The sequence below is a fragment of the Falco rusticolus genome, chromosome 8 (genome assembly GCF_015220075.1).
Source record: "Falco rusticolus isolate bFalRus1 chromosome 8, bFalRus1.pri, whole genome shotgun sequence".
In the NCBI taxonomy this organism is placed as follows: Eukaryota; Metazoa; Chordata; class Aves; order Falconiformes; family Falconidae; genus Falco; species Falco rusticolus.
Window position 1 is genome coordinate 58,867,270 of NC_051194.1, and position 17,124 is coordinate 58,884,393.

Here is a 17,124-nt window from a genome sequence, read left to right on the forward strand (position 1 = left end):
TAGCAAGAACGTGGGTCCTTCCTGCATCTCAGTAACTTGCAGGTACTACCTTATTCTTCTCGAAGCCACTGCTCTCTGCCCATGCTCCTCTGTTTCCTCCTTCTCACACAACAGTCATTTTAAAGGTGTTTCTGTCATTTACTTCACACGCCACGGTCAAACTGATTAAAATCTGCAAAGCAGGAGAGGTTTTGAAGCTTAGACTATGGCTCCTAGGTTTTTATAATATATATTTTGAATAGCTTACTGCAATTAGTGGAAGGCAGCATAAAACTATTTGTACCCAGACAGCTCATCCTTACTCATGCAGTTAATCACAGATGCAAGCCTGGGTTAACAACAGTTGGCATACTTATTGTTGATAAATGTTTCCTGGGATCCAAAGCAGCTTAGTGTTGCGTCCAACTCCTAACTTGCATCTTGATCTATGCCAGAGATCACCTGCTGAAGGTGTTCCAGCATGGTGGGACATCACTCCAAGCACTTCTGCTGCTCTTTGTATTTGCAGGAGATTCCTCCTTTCTCCCAGCACAAGGCAGCTAGGGTACGAAGGAACACAGATGGAAAGGCAGCCTGATCCTCCAGCTATGGGTCAGCATTCCTCCCCACCCGTACACATGTTTCCATCTCAGCAGAAGGTCATGCTGGCACCATCCAGCCCGTCATAAGATTGCAGTCTGAGGACTTCTTGCAGGCAAGCTCCAAGACATTGTACAACTACTTCACCTGCCATCCCTGAACAACAGGTTCAGGGCTTTGATGGAGGCCCTACCTTCAAAGAAGTTGTAAGGATGTGTAAGTAAAATACTAGCTTCAAACCCGACAACTTAATGCTAGACAAGACCAAAAAAATCCCAACAAAGCAGATCTCAGCACCCCCTGAACTTGTACTCTTAAAGGCTGAGCTAAGGCACAGCCCAGTAAACACTTTCACAAGATTCATGTAATTGTCCTCTCACCTAGCAGGCAGTGAGGCTGGGCTTTTGGTGCAGATAGTGGTTTTAAGGCAAATGATCTGCCACCTGCTTTGGCAAAATTCTACTGTTTTGAGGGGTTCAATCAGGTATTTAAAATTATCTGGAGTTCAGATTCTGTAAAAATAAAGGAAAATTGTAGGTGATGATCAAGAAAGAACTCACCAACACACCTACACATCAAATCATCTCTGAAAAATCATCAACTATGGGTGGAAGCAAAGCACAGATGTTGACAGATTTCTGGGAGAACTGTTGTATTGGGTTATTTTAGAGCGATCTCAATGCTGGACATTCCTTTGGCTGGACTCTCTGCTTCATCTTCTCTCCATCCTGTTTACTGAAGTCTCAGGCTGTGGCTCCAGTTTCAGGATTTGCTCTCTTGGCTCCGTCATGGCGTGTTTCAGATATCTCCTGGAGCACCGGAGGCTAGTTAGAATTAATCAGTTGTACTGGGATATGAGGGGCGGGGGGGGGTGTGTGTGGGGGGGAAGTTGTGGTTTTCAGCAGAAGCCAAGACACAGAAATCTGAAAGCACAGCTCAGAAGAATGAAAGTCTATCATTTCTTTTCTTGGACACATCAGCGGCTGAACATATATTCGGCGTGCCCCTTCCAGCTATCAGGCAGTCTGACAGCAAGCAGCCCTGTGCCAGAAGTTCCCGTGGGCAGCATCTCTTCGCTGTGCAGGGAAATGATCCTTCCCAGCCGACAGCTTCCTGGGCAAGAGACTGATCTCGGTTAGACATATCCTACTGAGAATGTCTGGTGTTCAAGTTTATGAGGCTCAGATGTCTCCAGGAAAGAGAACGATGGTTATGTTCCCTGATTGCCAGCTCTAGGTGAAAAGATCTCACGTTATAGGTTTGGCACAGCTTATATATGGATATGTAATTTTGTATTCTAGTTTCCTTCCCATGCCATTACTACTCATCTCTCCTAAAAGGCTGAAAGCTTGCACAGCAGCTTCGTCCCTCTAAGCCCTGAATATCTGCAAAAATAAAGCACTGGGAATGCATTCGTGTGTGCCTTTTGCTCCCTGACTGCCACTCCAGTCTAGTTTTTAGCATTCCTCCAGAAGCAGAGTATCCAAGAGCCTTTCTAGAAAGCAGTGAGTTCCACTCATAGTATCCAGCATATTCAGTTCCTATTCCTGTTTTCCCTGCTAAAGGTGAGGAAAACTCTTCTGCATATGCCTCTGCTGTGCTTTGCATGGTTGTTATTATTGAAGGGGAGGATAGATCCGTACACCTTGCACCAGGAGCAGGGAACATCCTTCCAAGCATGGATGGTAATACGGAATCTCTGTAAATCAAAGAACCTTATAAATTGTCCTCTAAAATAAGGAGCCCCGGATGTTTAATGATAAATGAGATTTTATAATGCCATAAGCAATCAGACCTCAGTCCTCAGAGGAGCAGTTATGTCCTTTGTGAACTGTTTTGGGGTGTAGGGAGCAGAGGAGTTGGAATTAGGCTAAAACCAGTATTAGGAGTGGAGATGTAAGATAAAGAGATCCTATAATGGGACCAGCTAGAGGAGCCACCACTGCATTTTGGTGATATCAAAGAAGGAACTATGAATAAAGAAAAGGAAGAGCGTGACTGCATCCACTGATCCACCATTCCCAATCACCCATGTGAAGGAAAAGTGACCGAACCAGAAAGTTGGCAGAGATGGGAGGCCTCACCGAAGTGCTCCTGCTGGGCTTCTCAAACCACCAAGTTAAAAAAGGGGGGTGGGAGGGAAGAAAAGCAGTGAAAATGGAGTATTTGCATCCACAGCACCGCTGGCAGCGTGGCTGCTGACACACAGCATCAGCTGCCATTACTGTGTGATTTTGGGTTCAGCTCCATGCGACAGCGGGTGGACATGGGGGTAAAGCAGATTGCAAAGTGCTGCTCTTCGTCTGACACGAGGCAGTGACAGCCTCAGCACCCACGGTGCCCAGAGGAAGGCTGCAGGCTAGGAACAAATGTTTAACATCATCTGATGCTCGTGCGAGCCCAGCAGAAGTGTTGTGTTTAAAGGTAACATGCCATCAATGCAAATACCAAATACTTATCATTTTTATACACCACCACTGCCAGTTAAACAGGAAACAAAAGGAGATTAGTCCAACGTTGTTCACATTGTGTGTACGTGAGTGAAGTTTTTCACAACCTGATTTATGTTTTAAATGCAACTTCATTCTCCCATACACCAGCTCAACGTTGTTAAGAGACTATATTCAGCAACAGGAATTACAAGTTTATGAATGTTAATTTATCAGCAACAGCAATATATTAACAGGTCAATATTCCCAGCATAATAGCAGGATCCACTTGGGTATTTCTTTACTCCTGCCCTGATTCTCTATGTGTTCTCTTTGACTACTTCCAATCTATTTTATCTAGTTCAAAAATAAGATAAAATCAGAGTTGAAAATTCCCAAGTGAATGTGAACTGAAAAATATTCCTTCTGCTGTTTATTTTGAAATTCCAAATTGAATAGAGATCATAAGGTTTCTGGCTTTTTTTTTTAAAAAAAAATATTCACTGTGCCCCACACGCATTTTGCTGGGTGACAAACTTATGCTACAAAGGATGAAAGAACAGAAATTTGACCACTTCAAAAGCTGTTCAGACTCCACAGAAAAAGTGAGCATGTGCTACTAAAAAAAAGATCCTGTTATCTGTCAGCCAGTGAACTCTGCCATTTCTGCCATTTACGTCAGACATTCAGCTTTCAGAACACCCATAAGTCAGCCCAATTGAACTCCCAACTTCACAAGATTAATTAACAAGAAAATGCACTGGGTGAATGTCTCTTCTTTGGCTTCACCAAAGGAATGTGGAGCAGCCGAGTACCAGGGGCAACAGACTTTTCATCTCCCACTGCTGATGGCTCAAAAAACCTCGATATTCTGCTCGAAAGCTGTAAGCTCCAAAGCAAAGAGACTGGTACAAGGAGGACAAATCCGGCTGTACCAGCGGACTCCATGGACACCAGTACAGGGACTCACAGGATGAAAGCCACCATGTCCGCTGACTGCAGTGAGATCTGAGACTTCACTTTTGACTGAGGTTTTTGCATCTCAAACACTGGTTTACGCACCTCAAAAGTGGGAGAAAACTGGAGTTCTTGTTCTGCTCCTTCCTCCCAACAAACCATGGCCCATCTCAGAAGAAACCAAAAGGAAATATGCTTCTTTTACCAGTTTTGAAGTAGGTTTGTAAGAACCAGGGCAGACAACCTTCCTGGCTGAGCAATTCAGCTTCAGTCCAGAAACCACCAACGCTAGGTAGGAAGAAACTCAAATTAAATCAGCCTGCTGCATGACTACTTCAACTGAGAGATGGGGCTTACAGATGTCCAAGCTGTTGTCTGAATGTGTTGACACTACCCACCTCTCTGCACGCAGATTTGTCCTCATCATTCTTGGAAAAGATCTTGAATTGAGGCTGAGGAAAGTCACCTCCCACCCTCCAAAGACAGCAAATACTCTGATCATACTAAAGCTTTCCTTAGGGTTACTTCTGTCAGAAGTTTTGCAGGATACAGGTCTAAATCTTGGAGCCAGCTCCATGAAACAGAAAAACGAGGCAAGGTCACCAAAAAAGAACAGGAAGCCTTCTAGAAATAGCAAGAGAGCACAGTACAATACATTCAAGTAGTAACAAGGCACAAAATGTTCAGTCTGGTTTTTTACCACCAACTGTACCCAGCCGCAGCTTTCTAAGATGAATAATTCTATCATGTCAAAATACAGACAGAGGTGGACACCTGGTATCTCCTCGCTTTTTAAGTTTCTCTTGAAAACGATGCAGGCTGTAAGAAATGGGCACTCTGCAGAAGAGCGGCACAAAACTGAGCGAAGGGAGTCCCTCTGCACTGGCTGCAGCAGGCAGGAAGGATGGAACAGACACGCTCAGCAACAGGAGCTGGGGTATGGGGGATGTGGTAAAATGGAAGTCTGCCCTTCCAGAGTCCAACATGAGCAGCAGGTCACAGGGGAAAGGGGATGCTTTGCAGGAACCAAGGCACTACCCTTCAGCGTCCCTAACCTGGGGGTATGGGGAAGGTGCTACCTAGTGCAGCTACAAGGGTGAAGCAGATGACACCAACCCCATCAGTGGATTTGAAACAAGCACATTTTTTCCTGTAAAGTAGGAACTGTCATGGAGAGGCCACCAAAAAGAGGCTCTAGGCACTGTCAGAGCTACACTGAAAGCAGCCACGCTAAAAGACAATGTGATTTGTGCCCAATGAGCTATCCTACAAGCAAACCTGTCATTCCAAGGGCAGGTGGCTCCAAATGAAAGCAAACAACAGTTTCTCACTTTAGCATCAACACGACAGTTATTAAATGTAGTCATCTTTGGGGAAAAAAAAAATTACATTTGCTTTACAGCATTACAAAATCTATCCAGAAGATTCCCTGCAAGACTTTTACTCTCCAAAACAAATATAAGGAGTGGCCAGAGAGTTTGACCCCATGTCTCCCAACACAGGGCTAACACCTCAGATGCGTTACCACCTCTCAGTCGGGGCTTGGAAGCTATGCTGATGAAAAAAAAAAAAAAAGTCATCTAAAACCAGCAAAAACTAATAAAACCACTTCATCAGGCTTTATCTGAACATTGCTATATATATAAATCCAATATCTGAAAACATTCCACATATTTTTATTTACTGGCATAAAGCCATTAAGCAGCATAGCATACTGCTAACTGTAGGAAATCGCTGTACTGTTAAAAGAAAAAACAAACCAATTTCAGAATCCCTCCTCAGTGAACATCTTTACAAAGCTCCTTTTGCTGTTGCTAATTAGATGGAAAGCCATGACTTCTCTGAACACCCTGTATACATTGCATGTACAGCCTAGCACCACCTCTGGTACTGATGCACACAAATATCCTTTTCTCAGATGATGGGAAAACCGGGAATAGCATTGTGTGACAGAATTAACAAGTTTGCATGTCTCCAGGTTAGGATTTCAGGTCCATGAGGAGCTGTGAGGCTCAGCTGCTTGGCTGTGTTGCTATCCCATCACCATCAGGACTCTTCTGGTGTCTGTTGTCATGTGCTAATGCTGACGTGCGTCAGCATCCTGAATAAGTTTCCGGCTTTAGCTATAAAACAGCCAGAGCTGGGAAGAGCCCTGCTCTGAGCTTGGGCAGCACAGGGACAGAAGAGATTAACCGCACTACCCACCACATCCTTCACTCCTCTGCTGAGCTCACACCTCCCAAGGTGCCTCTCGCCCTGCCAAAGTGCGGATTCTATCCCTCTTCAATCATCTCGCTCCGGCCCTTGACCAGGAGGCAAATGGAAAAGCTTTTGGTAACTTCCAGCTGATCTTGGCCGGGAATGAGTGACTCACAAAGGAAAAAATTCACTGCCGATTCCTTTGCAATCAAAGGTCAAGGAAAGCTCACACTGGGACCTGTGGAGAGGCTTTCCACCGCCTCACCAGCAATGACCCAGACGCCAAGCTCCTTATTCCATCATTGTTTTTGTTTAGGAAGGCAGATTTGAAGGCTATAAATATTGTTACACATCTGGCGAGGCACGCTGGAGCGGAAAATCTGTCTCCCTGAAGGTAGGCAGCTACAGGAGAGAGGAGCTGTCACCCTTGCCTCCAGCCAGCCCGCAGCAGCCTCTGGTGCTCATCAGCTCTGGCTTCTTTTCCCGCACCACTTTCAGATGTCAAGCCTCAGCAATCTGCAAAGCTGCACTGGAGTTGTGAAAGACAGTTTTCCCTATTTCCGTATGGTGTGAAGTCTTCATAAGGCTCGGCTTATTTTCCCTAAACATGTCAGGGTTTTCTCGTCTGCATACAACGATCCCGCTCCCTCCATGTGCCGAGCTCTGTGTCCATCATCTTCTTTTCCATATTATTTCACTTGTAGCCTAGCTCTCCAAATTGCAGAGTCTTCTGGAATTTGTCACCTTTATGTGGAAGCCATATCTTCCAAAACACAATGTCTATAAAAGCAAGGACTGCTCGGGGGGACACAAGGGAACGGATCACACGTGCAGGCAGACTGCAGCCATCCCATCATCTTCTCCTCTTGCACTAGGTCAGAGGATTAAAACCAGGCAGCCGGAATAAAAATAAGTTCTGGAAAATGCCAAAACTTCAGATTTCAACAGGAAAAAGTTATCTACTTGAAAAGAAAAACAAGACAGACATTTCAGCATTTTTCAAGCCAAATTTCATTTACTTAAGACGACCTTAAGATGTTTCTTACACTAGTGCTTTGCTTGGGGGTGGGAGAGATGTTCCCCTCTACTTAGTTCACAGCAAATCAGAACAGTTCCTCTGCTCACAATGACACCACAGTAATAGAAGAAAGAAAACAAACATAAAACATGACTCCTCCTGTACTAGCTAAATGCGTAAGATGTAAAACAAGTAAGCTCTTAAAACCCTCATAGCGTTGCTTGCTGTAACTTAGCAATGCTGGCTGTATATGTCTGCCCAAAATACAGAAGAGCTGCTTAAATGCATCAAAACTATTTTTTACTTTTTACAACAGATGTCCAGCCACTGTATTCCTGTTGACAAAACTATTCAACATCTATAGGTGGAAGACTACAAAGGTACTTAAACCTGAATGTCTTGACAAAAGAGGGATCCAATGCAATATTTGCTGTGCATGCGTAACTGTACGGACACGCTGCTCTACTATATCCAAAACATGCTTACTATCTAGGAATTCTAAGCACTAGGATTTAGAAACAGGCGTAAGGGTAAAGCACAGAAAATGCTGCTCAAGTACAGGAACAGGTGAACAAATAAATCGGAGAATCCTAGAATCATGTAGGTTGGAAAAGACCTTTGAGATCATCAAGTCCAACCAATAGCCCAGCACTGCCAAGCCCACCACTGAACCGTGTCCCCAAGCACCACATCTGCACATCTTTTAAACCCCTCCAGGGATGGTGACCCCACCACCCCCCTGGGCAGCCTGTCCCAGGGCTTCACCGCCCTTTCGGTGGAGAAATGTTCCCTCAGACCCAACCTAAACCTCCCCTGGCGCAACTCGAGGCCGTTTCCCCTTGTCCTGTCACTCGTTCCCAGGGAGAAGGGACCGACTCCCACCTCGCTCCGGACATGCTCCAGCCCCTCCGCGTCCCCCCTGACGTGAGGGGCCCGAAGCTGCCCCGGGGCCCGAGGGGCGGCCGCACCGGTGCCCAGCGCAGGGCACGGTCCCTGCCCCGGCCCTGCCGGCCACGCCGCTCCGGACACCAGCCAGGGCGCTGCCGGCCGCCTCGGCCACCCGGGCAGGCCGGGGGCTGGTGCCCAGCCGGCCCCAGCCGCCCCCCCGGGCCCTTTCCCCCCGGCCCTGCCCAGCCGCTGTGCCCCGGCCTGCGGCGCTGCCTGGGGCTGGGGTGACCCGCGGGCAGGGCCCGGCGCTGAGCCCTGGGGACCCTCACACGGTGGCCTCGGGCCCTGGGCCCGGCCTGCCCCCTGCCCCTGCACAGCCCCCTGCCCCGGGCAGCCCCGCGCTCCCCCGCACGGTGCCACCCCAGGCTGGCTGCGGGGCCACCACCCCCTCGCCCAGACCGTCGATAGAGGCGTGAAGCAGGGCCAGCCCCAAGCCCCAGGGAGCCCCGCATGTGCCCGGTGGCAGCGGGATGTGACTCCATTCCCCACGGCACTGCGGGCTCAGCCACGCCGGCTCTCACCCAGCGCAGAGCATGCCCGGCCCGGCCGCTTTCTCCAGGAGATGCTGTGGGAGACTGCACCAACGGCTTTGCTGAGGCCCGGGCAGACACCGTCCACAGCAAGCCCACTCTAGTCATCAATCATTACATACAGTCTTAACCCACAGAAATCTGGGCTGGTGTAGGTTCCCCCAAGCCTTTTCTTACCCAAAGTGAGACTTCACCTCCACCTGAAGAAGAAACTTGGGAATGAATGTTTGTAAAAGTGATGGAGAGACGACACCTTCATTACAATACCGCAAACCCGGGCTACAAACCAGTTCCAGCTGAAGACTCACACTACATCGCTCAGCCTTAACTATTGCTGCATACTGAACACCTCACTTTGGAGACAAGACTAATGAAATTCTTAATCTCATCAGTGACGCCATAAGCCAATCATCAAATGAAGCTAACTTATTTTGAGCTCCCAAAGAGGATGTCAAGAGTTTGCTGTTTCCTTCATGTATTTAGTCTAAAGATTCAGTGTTTGCGTAAACAGAAAAGATGACAGACCGCATCCCCATGCCAGACATGCCCAGCAGTAGCACAACTGCTTAGACCGTTCACAAAACAGGCAAGTTTGCATGCTGTGCTCTCCCTGCCCATGGCAGCAAAAGATGAGAGAAGCAGTAGAAAGCATTTCCTTGATCCAATTTACGTGCAAGAGCAAGGCCCCCCTTGCACGTGTTGAGCAGCACGGTGTGCATGCGTGTATGTGCACACATGGGATGTTTACTAGGCACCCTGAGGAGCTGTTTTTTAAAAAACACGTGAATTTCTCCAAAAAGAGCTCTGCATCTGCATTTAGCACTATTTCCATACCAAATTTTACAGTTCTAGTGCTTCACTTACACAGGATGAATGTTTTTTTTATTCCCTTTAATATCTCTCCTTGCTTTTTTCATGAGCCATAAAGGGGCTGGACAGCTCAAAGCTCAATTTCCAAATATGAGATCATAAATTTTAGTCCTCTGGATAAAATAATAGCTTCTCTGCACCTACAGTCACTGGACTTAAAGTTGCCAGTTTCTGAAAATTGGTTTAACCTGAAAGCCACCTAAATGTTGGCTGCCTTATGAACAAAAATGCAAGAAGTATGTTTTCACAAAGAAAGTGCATCATAATTACATGTCGGTGTATGGTTTTAGGTTTATTTTCTTTGTGAGATAGCACGTGGTTTATGTCAATAATGTGCTGTTTTATTTTTAAAGCAATTCTGGTCACAATGACACACTTCCTCCTATTGGAGATCACCTTGCAGGTCATTCTTTTCATACAGGATTGTATCATTCCTATTTTAAGTTTTTCATCTAGCCACGCTTAAACATTCAAGGAAGAACTTAATTACCTAATGGTTTAGATATACTGTGCTAACTGGCTTCTCAAAATCAGATCTCTACTTCCTTCTAATGCAGACTTTTACCAGAATCGGTCATAGCTTTAACATAAATGAGAGCAAATATTTTCCTATCATCAGTGCTTTGAGCTTGTCCATTAAATCTGAATGACCCTTTCTTGTTTTTGATAGACAAATACCCAAATGCACAAGTAATTACAAGGAAATAATGGAAACATTTGTCACAGAAACTTCCCATTCTTTCTTCTTGAACGTGCTACGTGAACCACAGATGCCATCACAGTTCTTATACTGTTTGTGCATGAACACGTACATACAGACACGTGTGTATGCTTACGTAACTACATGCATACAGGCGCATATGTACACTTATAATGTATACACACATATGAGTGTATATCTAAGTGTGTTTACACACGTACATCTCCCCACGCCTTTGTCCTGAAGAGAACGCAGAGGGCCCACTAAGGACACAGGCATTTGCTGTTAATCAGTCTTCAAACAGTAACTGTTCTTACAAACCGAGGCTCATATCTGTGTTTGAAAAGTCTGTAAATAATACACCATTAACTTTTAATCCTGTCTTCCCCACTCTGACATGTATTTTGTATTAAAATGAAAGTTATATAAGGTTGAATTGAGGTTGCTTTTTAATATTACATTAACGCTATTTACCATGTGCAGCGCTAATCCCCCTTTGAAAAGAGAGCATATTAGCAATTCTGAAAGCTTATGTTACCATAGCAATAGTCTATCACTGTGAAATATTTATATAATGTCTAACATTTTCACTATGCAACAGCCATCTTCTAAACTGTACTTCCTACTTATCCTGCGCATTAAGTTTACTCTCCATCCCGTGCGACGGAGCCGTGCACAGCACCCGGCCGGTGCCTAACTTGCACTGTGCAACTCTGAAAAAATCTCATGGTGTGCAGACATACCCGCACCCGCGACACCTGCGGAGACACTAGGGTCCAAACATTTGGTTTGCACCTTGCACCAATGGCATATGCCCAGCACGTTTATATTCTACTCCCAAAGATGTGATATTAGTAACACGTGACCTAAAAGCCCTCCCATTGGGTTAAATTCTACTGAAATTTCCCAAATCCAGGGAAATCAAGCCACCTGTTGGCAGTGAGGCACAGGACTTCTGAATATATGCAGACAGGTGGATAACATTTAACATGACAGCAGTTTACCTTGCTTCCTCTCCTCCACTCTATCCCCCTTTTACATCTGGGTGCTCGCATCCCTTTACAAAAGACCATTCTCTAAACAGGAGTTACCAAGTCCACCACAGTATCTCTAGCCCCAAAATAAATTAGTCTGTGCATCTCCTCCTTGTGAGGAGATGCTTTCACACGCCACCCAGCACAGGGCTGCCCATCACTTACTTTGATGTGCTCATGCAGCTGGGCCTCGTGCTGCCGGGAGAGCTGCTCGTGCTGCCGCTGGAACTCAGCGATGAGGATCTGTCTCTGGATCTGCTGTTTTTGCTTCAGTGCCAGGAGCTCCTGCTGCAGTTGCTGTTCCCGCAGTGTCGGCTCCGTCACAGGCATGGAAAACTGGTGGTCCAAGCGCAGATCCATTGGGACTGAAGTCGGTGCAACTTGCAAGGGCAGTGCTGTGGTCACATCAACTATGTGAAAACACAAGAGGAGCGATAAGTGTATTTCCCCTTCACACAGGGATCTAAGTCTCATACTGTGCCCAGCAAAGACCTTGAGGAACCATGGACTGAATCAAGAACACCACCATTAAACTTGCACCATTTTTTTAAATGATAAAAAAGCATGACAGGAGTTCAGAGTTCAAGAAGTTTTCCTCCAGCCACCATCTCCTATAAATGTGTGCTTTCTAAAAGCAAAGGACTTCAACATCACCCTCCTTGATACCGTTCATACCATTCTATGTATATGTGTTCAAAATGTACACCTCTGTTCCACACTTCTAGCATCACTTGAAATAAGAAGGATAAAGATTAATCTAAGACTTCACAGAAAGGATCAGTCTTGACTTACAATGGATCAACTGACTCCTGTGGTCAGGAACACAAGGGTCTCAAATTTAAGAAATTTATGCAGAAAAACACTATGTGCAGTACCCTTTATAACCAGTTCTGGAAAGAAGCTTAGCCAAAAGCTAACGGGTAATGAAGCATCTAGGAAAAATTGTTAAGTGCTTTGGTGACAGACTAGACTTACGCACTGCAGCCACCAGAAAGGTGCCAACGGGTCTCACAGGCAGCAGATGCAGAGCAGAGCAGGCAGTGATAGGAAGCAGGTGCCCCAATGGTGACTATGCAAAGACTTGCCTGTCACTCAAACACCAAGTGGGACAAACCTGGAGCACAACCAAAACTAAGGCAGACACAGACAGTACGTGTACCAAGAGATGTATGCTACAGGAAGAAAAAAGGGAAAACTATCACCTTGATTATCTGTATGGTAAAGATCAGTTCTTTGCCTACAGAAAAAGCATAACCCTGAAGACAAGAGGCTTGTCGTAAAACAGGGCAGCAGCAGACAACTACAAAAAATACTTCTGCAATAACTGAACTCAGCTTGTTTCCATGAAAAAAAAAGAATTTCTGCCATCTCATGAATGACTAAAAAATTCTAAATTCCACCTGAATGACAGTTCTGCGTTTCACACGTACTCCATACATTTGCCACATTCAATGCGTCTCTCTACAAGGCAATCACTCAAGTAACTCTTCCCGTACTTTTGAATGATCATCATCTGTAGAATGAAAAAGGCTAATCCTTCAAAAACATTGACATTCAAAAAAACTGGAAAATAAAGATTGTGGGTTTTTTCCTTGGTTGACTGAGGTTTTTATTTTATCTAGCATTTTATTTTTTAATATTTAAGATATGTTTGTGCAAGGTTGGAGGGAGCATCAGTAGCATCACCGAAGCTGGATCACATCTGCTATGACATCTACTCCACCTGAAAGAGTTACCCGGGCTTTGCCCAGGAGCCTGCAGCTCCTGCGCACGCCTGGGGAAGGCTATGAGATCTCACGGGGGTAGAGATGCTGTGCTATACAAAACCATAGGTACCATGAGGCCAGCCCCAGCAGAACAGACATCCTTCCAAAGCAAAGGTAAAGGCAGTATTACTACACAAAAGCTGATTTCTCCCTGCCTACAAATTAAGTAGCTGGTGAAATAAACTCCCAATTCAAAAGGAAAAAGCATGGAAAACATTTAGGAACTGTAAAAGGCTTAAGGAAAAGTTTTACTAAGATGCACTGCCAGCTTTTAGCACCTATATGTTGCCCATGAAAACAGTACTTGAAAAGGAACTTTCATTTTATACAAAATTAAACTCATATTTCACTTCAAGCCTGATCATTAAACCCTAGGTCTGATTTCAGCCACCTCCTCAAGGATGTGAGAGAGGAGTGCAGAGTCCTTCCAAGCAGCGTGTCCTCAGAGGTCACCTGGAATCAACTGTAATTGTTAGAAATAAACGAGGATCCTGCACCGAGCGCGGCACGCAGCCCTGCTCACACAAGCCACTTCACTGTCTCCCTTCTGTGCCATTGCCCGGAGCTCTGAGCACGATACCCAGCAAATGCCCATGCCTAACCTCTGTCAGGACATTAGCATCATCAACCTCAGAGAAACAGTTTTAATAGGGTTCTCCCCAAATGCTATCCATTTATTTCTTTGGCAGTAACTGAGAAATGCATAAAAAGCTGATGCTGGTAAAATCTGAAGCTACATAAAGCACAGGTGCACAGAAAAATAAAATTAAAATGTATAGAGGAGTAATTCAGAAAAATCTGGGGTGTTTTGCCCGGCTGCCAAGGGCAAAGACACAGTGCAGGGACAGGGACCACTGGAAAGGCAACTCCATCCTAGACAGTGGCTCCTTGGAAAGGGGGATGTTGGGCAAAGTGGTGGGGTTTTAAAAAGCACAGCCAGGCCAAAGCTGCTGGAGCTCAAGAGGGAAAACAAACGGGGTGGGGGGGTGGAAAGGAGAAAAAATAAACTATCACATACCAAGAGATGAATGTAGAAATTTTGCTCAGTCTCCACAAGACCAATTTCAGGGAGAACATCATCACTTCTTCAAAAGCAGAGAAATATTGTTTAGTAAAGAAATACAGCTTAGTGTAGGAAATCGAAAGCACGGTAAAAAAAATAATCATTGCTTTTATTTGAAAATAAAGATGCAAAAAAGAGGGGAGAGAGCGTTACAGAGAGTAACTGTCTCTGAGCTGAGAGATCTGAGTTGAGTTTCTTAACCTTTCTGGAGAAGAGAGACCATGGTTTTGTGTGCCCCACAGTTGGTTGTTCCTCTGGAAAGCCCCGGTGCCCAGGCACTGTGAGGCTGGGAAAGCAATGCCACCCACCCACCCACCCAGGACCTCAGCAGACACCTGGTGCCCTGCCACACTGTCCCTCCTGCCCAAACACCCTGCGGGCAAGTCCTGCCTGCACCCACACGGTGCAGGGGCCACCTCCCGCTCCCCATCACTGGCTCCATCACATACGACCCCCCAAAGCAGGCAGCAGGGTTGCAGGAGCACAATACGTGTGGAAGTGCAGCATGCTTCCCCCTCCCTACGCTCAGCTTATGCCAGGGAGGAGGAGACTTTTTTTTTTTTTTTTTTTTTTTTTAAATGGAAACATTTTCTGCAAAAGGTCACATTACTGGAAGTGTTGCTATTTTTCAGCCCACAAGCTCTTCCCTCCACTTCCCTATTGTTTTCCTTCCTGTGGCCTTTTCTCCACTCCCTTCTCTCCTCCGCAGGACCAGAGCTGGGATGTCTTGCCACAGATCGCCAAGCCACAGCCAGGGATTTCAGGGAAAACACCACGCTCTTGCCTATAGATAAGCATTCAACACTCCAAGCAACATGCTCCTAAACCTTCCTTGGTAACGGACGGTGCTTTCCTACGTGGTTGGTACCGTGGTCAGCCCCTTCCCATTCCTGCCCACAGAGCATCCCTATGGCAACTGCTGCAGCCACTCACACAGAAAAAACTCTTCATCTGTTTTCCCCGCACGCGAGTGGGAGCTGACAGCTTGAAACCAGCCCTGTGGAGGCTCTCTCATTTCACAGACTATTGCTTCAGAACCTTCTCAACTTAGATGCAACGCTTTAAATTAGATCCAGGTTTGCCATGATTTCAGAGTGACAGACCATTTTGGATTCCTCCAGTACTGCTCACGCTCAGGCAATCCCATAAGGGCCCTGTATCTATAAGGTACCGGCCCTAGCAGCACGATATATGGGGCAAAGGAGGCAGTCCAAACCCATCAGGTGTCCCAAAGACTGTGGGAAATGGGACATGTCCTGGAAAAGTAAGAGAGTAGAGTTTCCACGTCAGCAAAAATCCCCTTACTATGCTGGATGTATATGGAAAATGAGGGGGGAGAGCGAGAGAGGGAGAACAAAAGAAAGTCCTAATGTGTACTAACAGGTATTTGTACAAAACAAACAAAAAAGCCCACAAAAAGCAATCCACCTTCAAGAATATGATGCAACATGGCTATCAAAATTCCATTTTAACCTTCTGCAAATGGATATTATAACCTGAGCATTACTAATGTAATCACCGTATGTTACGAAATATGCACAGTAACTATTCGTGGAATAGCAGCAATTTTATTGGGTGGCAAATCTAGGGGAACTCCATGGACGGCCACAAGATTTCACCAGGGGCAGCAGCTTTCCAGCACTAATTAGTTCCACCTTTAAAAGAAGCGGAAACAGATCTGCACAACTCTGCTCGGTCCTACCCCACCAAATCAAACCCCTAGTGTTCACTTCAACCTAAGGACGCAGACACACCTGACCACCAGCAATGCACGGAATCCACGTGGAAATGTTACCCAGGCAAGTGCTGGACATGGACACGAGCACTGAGTTGCTGGAAATCTATTACTCCTCCTCTTCCCAAATTTATAGACAAATCCCCCAGAGCTCCAAAACTCCCCAAAGATAGTCTTGAGTATGATTTAATGCAACTTTATAGTCCCCAAGGCTCCAGGAAAGCTTGAAACAGTTAATCCTAGAGGATCAAATCCAATGAGTCAGTAAACTAAACAGCGCAGCGGGCTCTGTGAATCACAAGCCTTTTAAATGCATTGACTATTTTTATGTCCAGCCAAAGATTTCTGAGCACCTGGCAATAACATCTCCCATCTTTTATACATGTGGACTAAAGGTCAGCGTTACTGGTACAGAGGCAGCAGTCACTCTCTCCCGCTCACCCGGTCTCTATGTAAATCTGCTTATCTTCAATATCGCTCACTGAATTTGTCAATGCTCTTTAGGCTAAATGCAATTTTCCTTGAAATCTGCCTGTGTTTTCCTACATGCACCTTTTATGATCCAAACACCGTGTTTTCTAAAAGCAGAAAGTAAAAGCTTTACAACATGTTAAAATAAATCCAACTTCAGCCAGAAGGAACACACCACTACCTGCGACCATTACTGCTTGTGATAAATGACTCCTCGTAAGAGCCTTAACTTGCACCGTGGTGGGTAACGGTCCTGAGAAAACTTGACGAACCTCCCATTTCCCACCCAACGGGACTCATGCCCCTGAAACACCCAATGTGCGGGCACAGGGCGCCAGCTGCAGAGATCGCGACCACAATTCCCATTCAGTCTCGGCGGAGGCTGCGTCATCCCTGGCTCTTACTATTTCAGTCTCAAAAAAACCCCCTATTTGAAATGCCATGAGTTGCCCACAGAAGCGGCATGTGCTTCTGACCTACAGAGCCCTCCCGAAAACAATAAAACCTTCTCTGCTTAATGAACACATCATCAAAACAAAAAAGCCTGTATTCTTATGAATATTTTATGGTAGACTAGAAAATTGCTTTTATAGGTTCTGCCTTGAGAACATATTAATACAATCAGATTCATGACGTTAGCAAAACACAAAGACTATATTCAGACTTCTAATGAGAAATGCCAAACTCATGAATTAGAAGACAAGATCGCGATTATGAATAATAAACTATCTCATGTTCTCCCTGCTTTTTCCCTCCCTGTAGGAACAGAAGGAGAAAACAGGAGGATATTTTTTTTTTTTTACCTAGGCATGCACAGATTAGGTT

The 17,124-nt window shown here is 45.6% G+C and overlaps 1 protein-coding gene across 14 annotated transcripts in view; it reads right to left on the reverse strand.

The window, feature by feature from the left end:
- Window positions 1–17,124, reverse strand: part of HDAC4 (histone deacetylase 4) — a 267,149-nt gene that overhangs the window by 112,932 nt on the left and 137,093 nt on the right. For 13 of the 14 annotated variants that reach the window (XM_037398255.1, XM_037398254.1, XM_037398252.1 and 10 more), the window contains one exon: window positions 11,430–11,674. In XM_037398255.1, the coding sequence (XP_037254152.1) occupies window positions 11,430–11,674 (245 nt within the window). Of the gene's footprint in view, window positions 1–11,429; window positions 11,675–14,048; window positions 14,116–17,124 lie in introns of all 14 variants that reach the window. The other variant, XM_037398257.1, reaches the window with a different exon arrangement.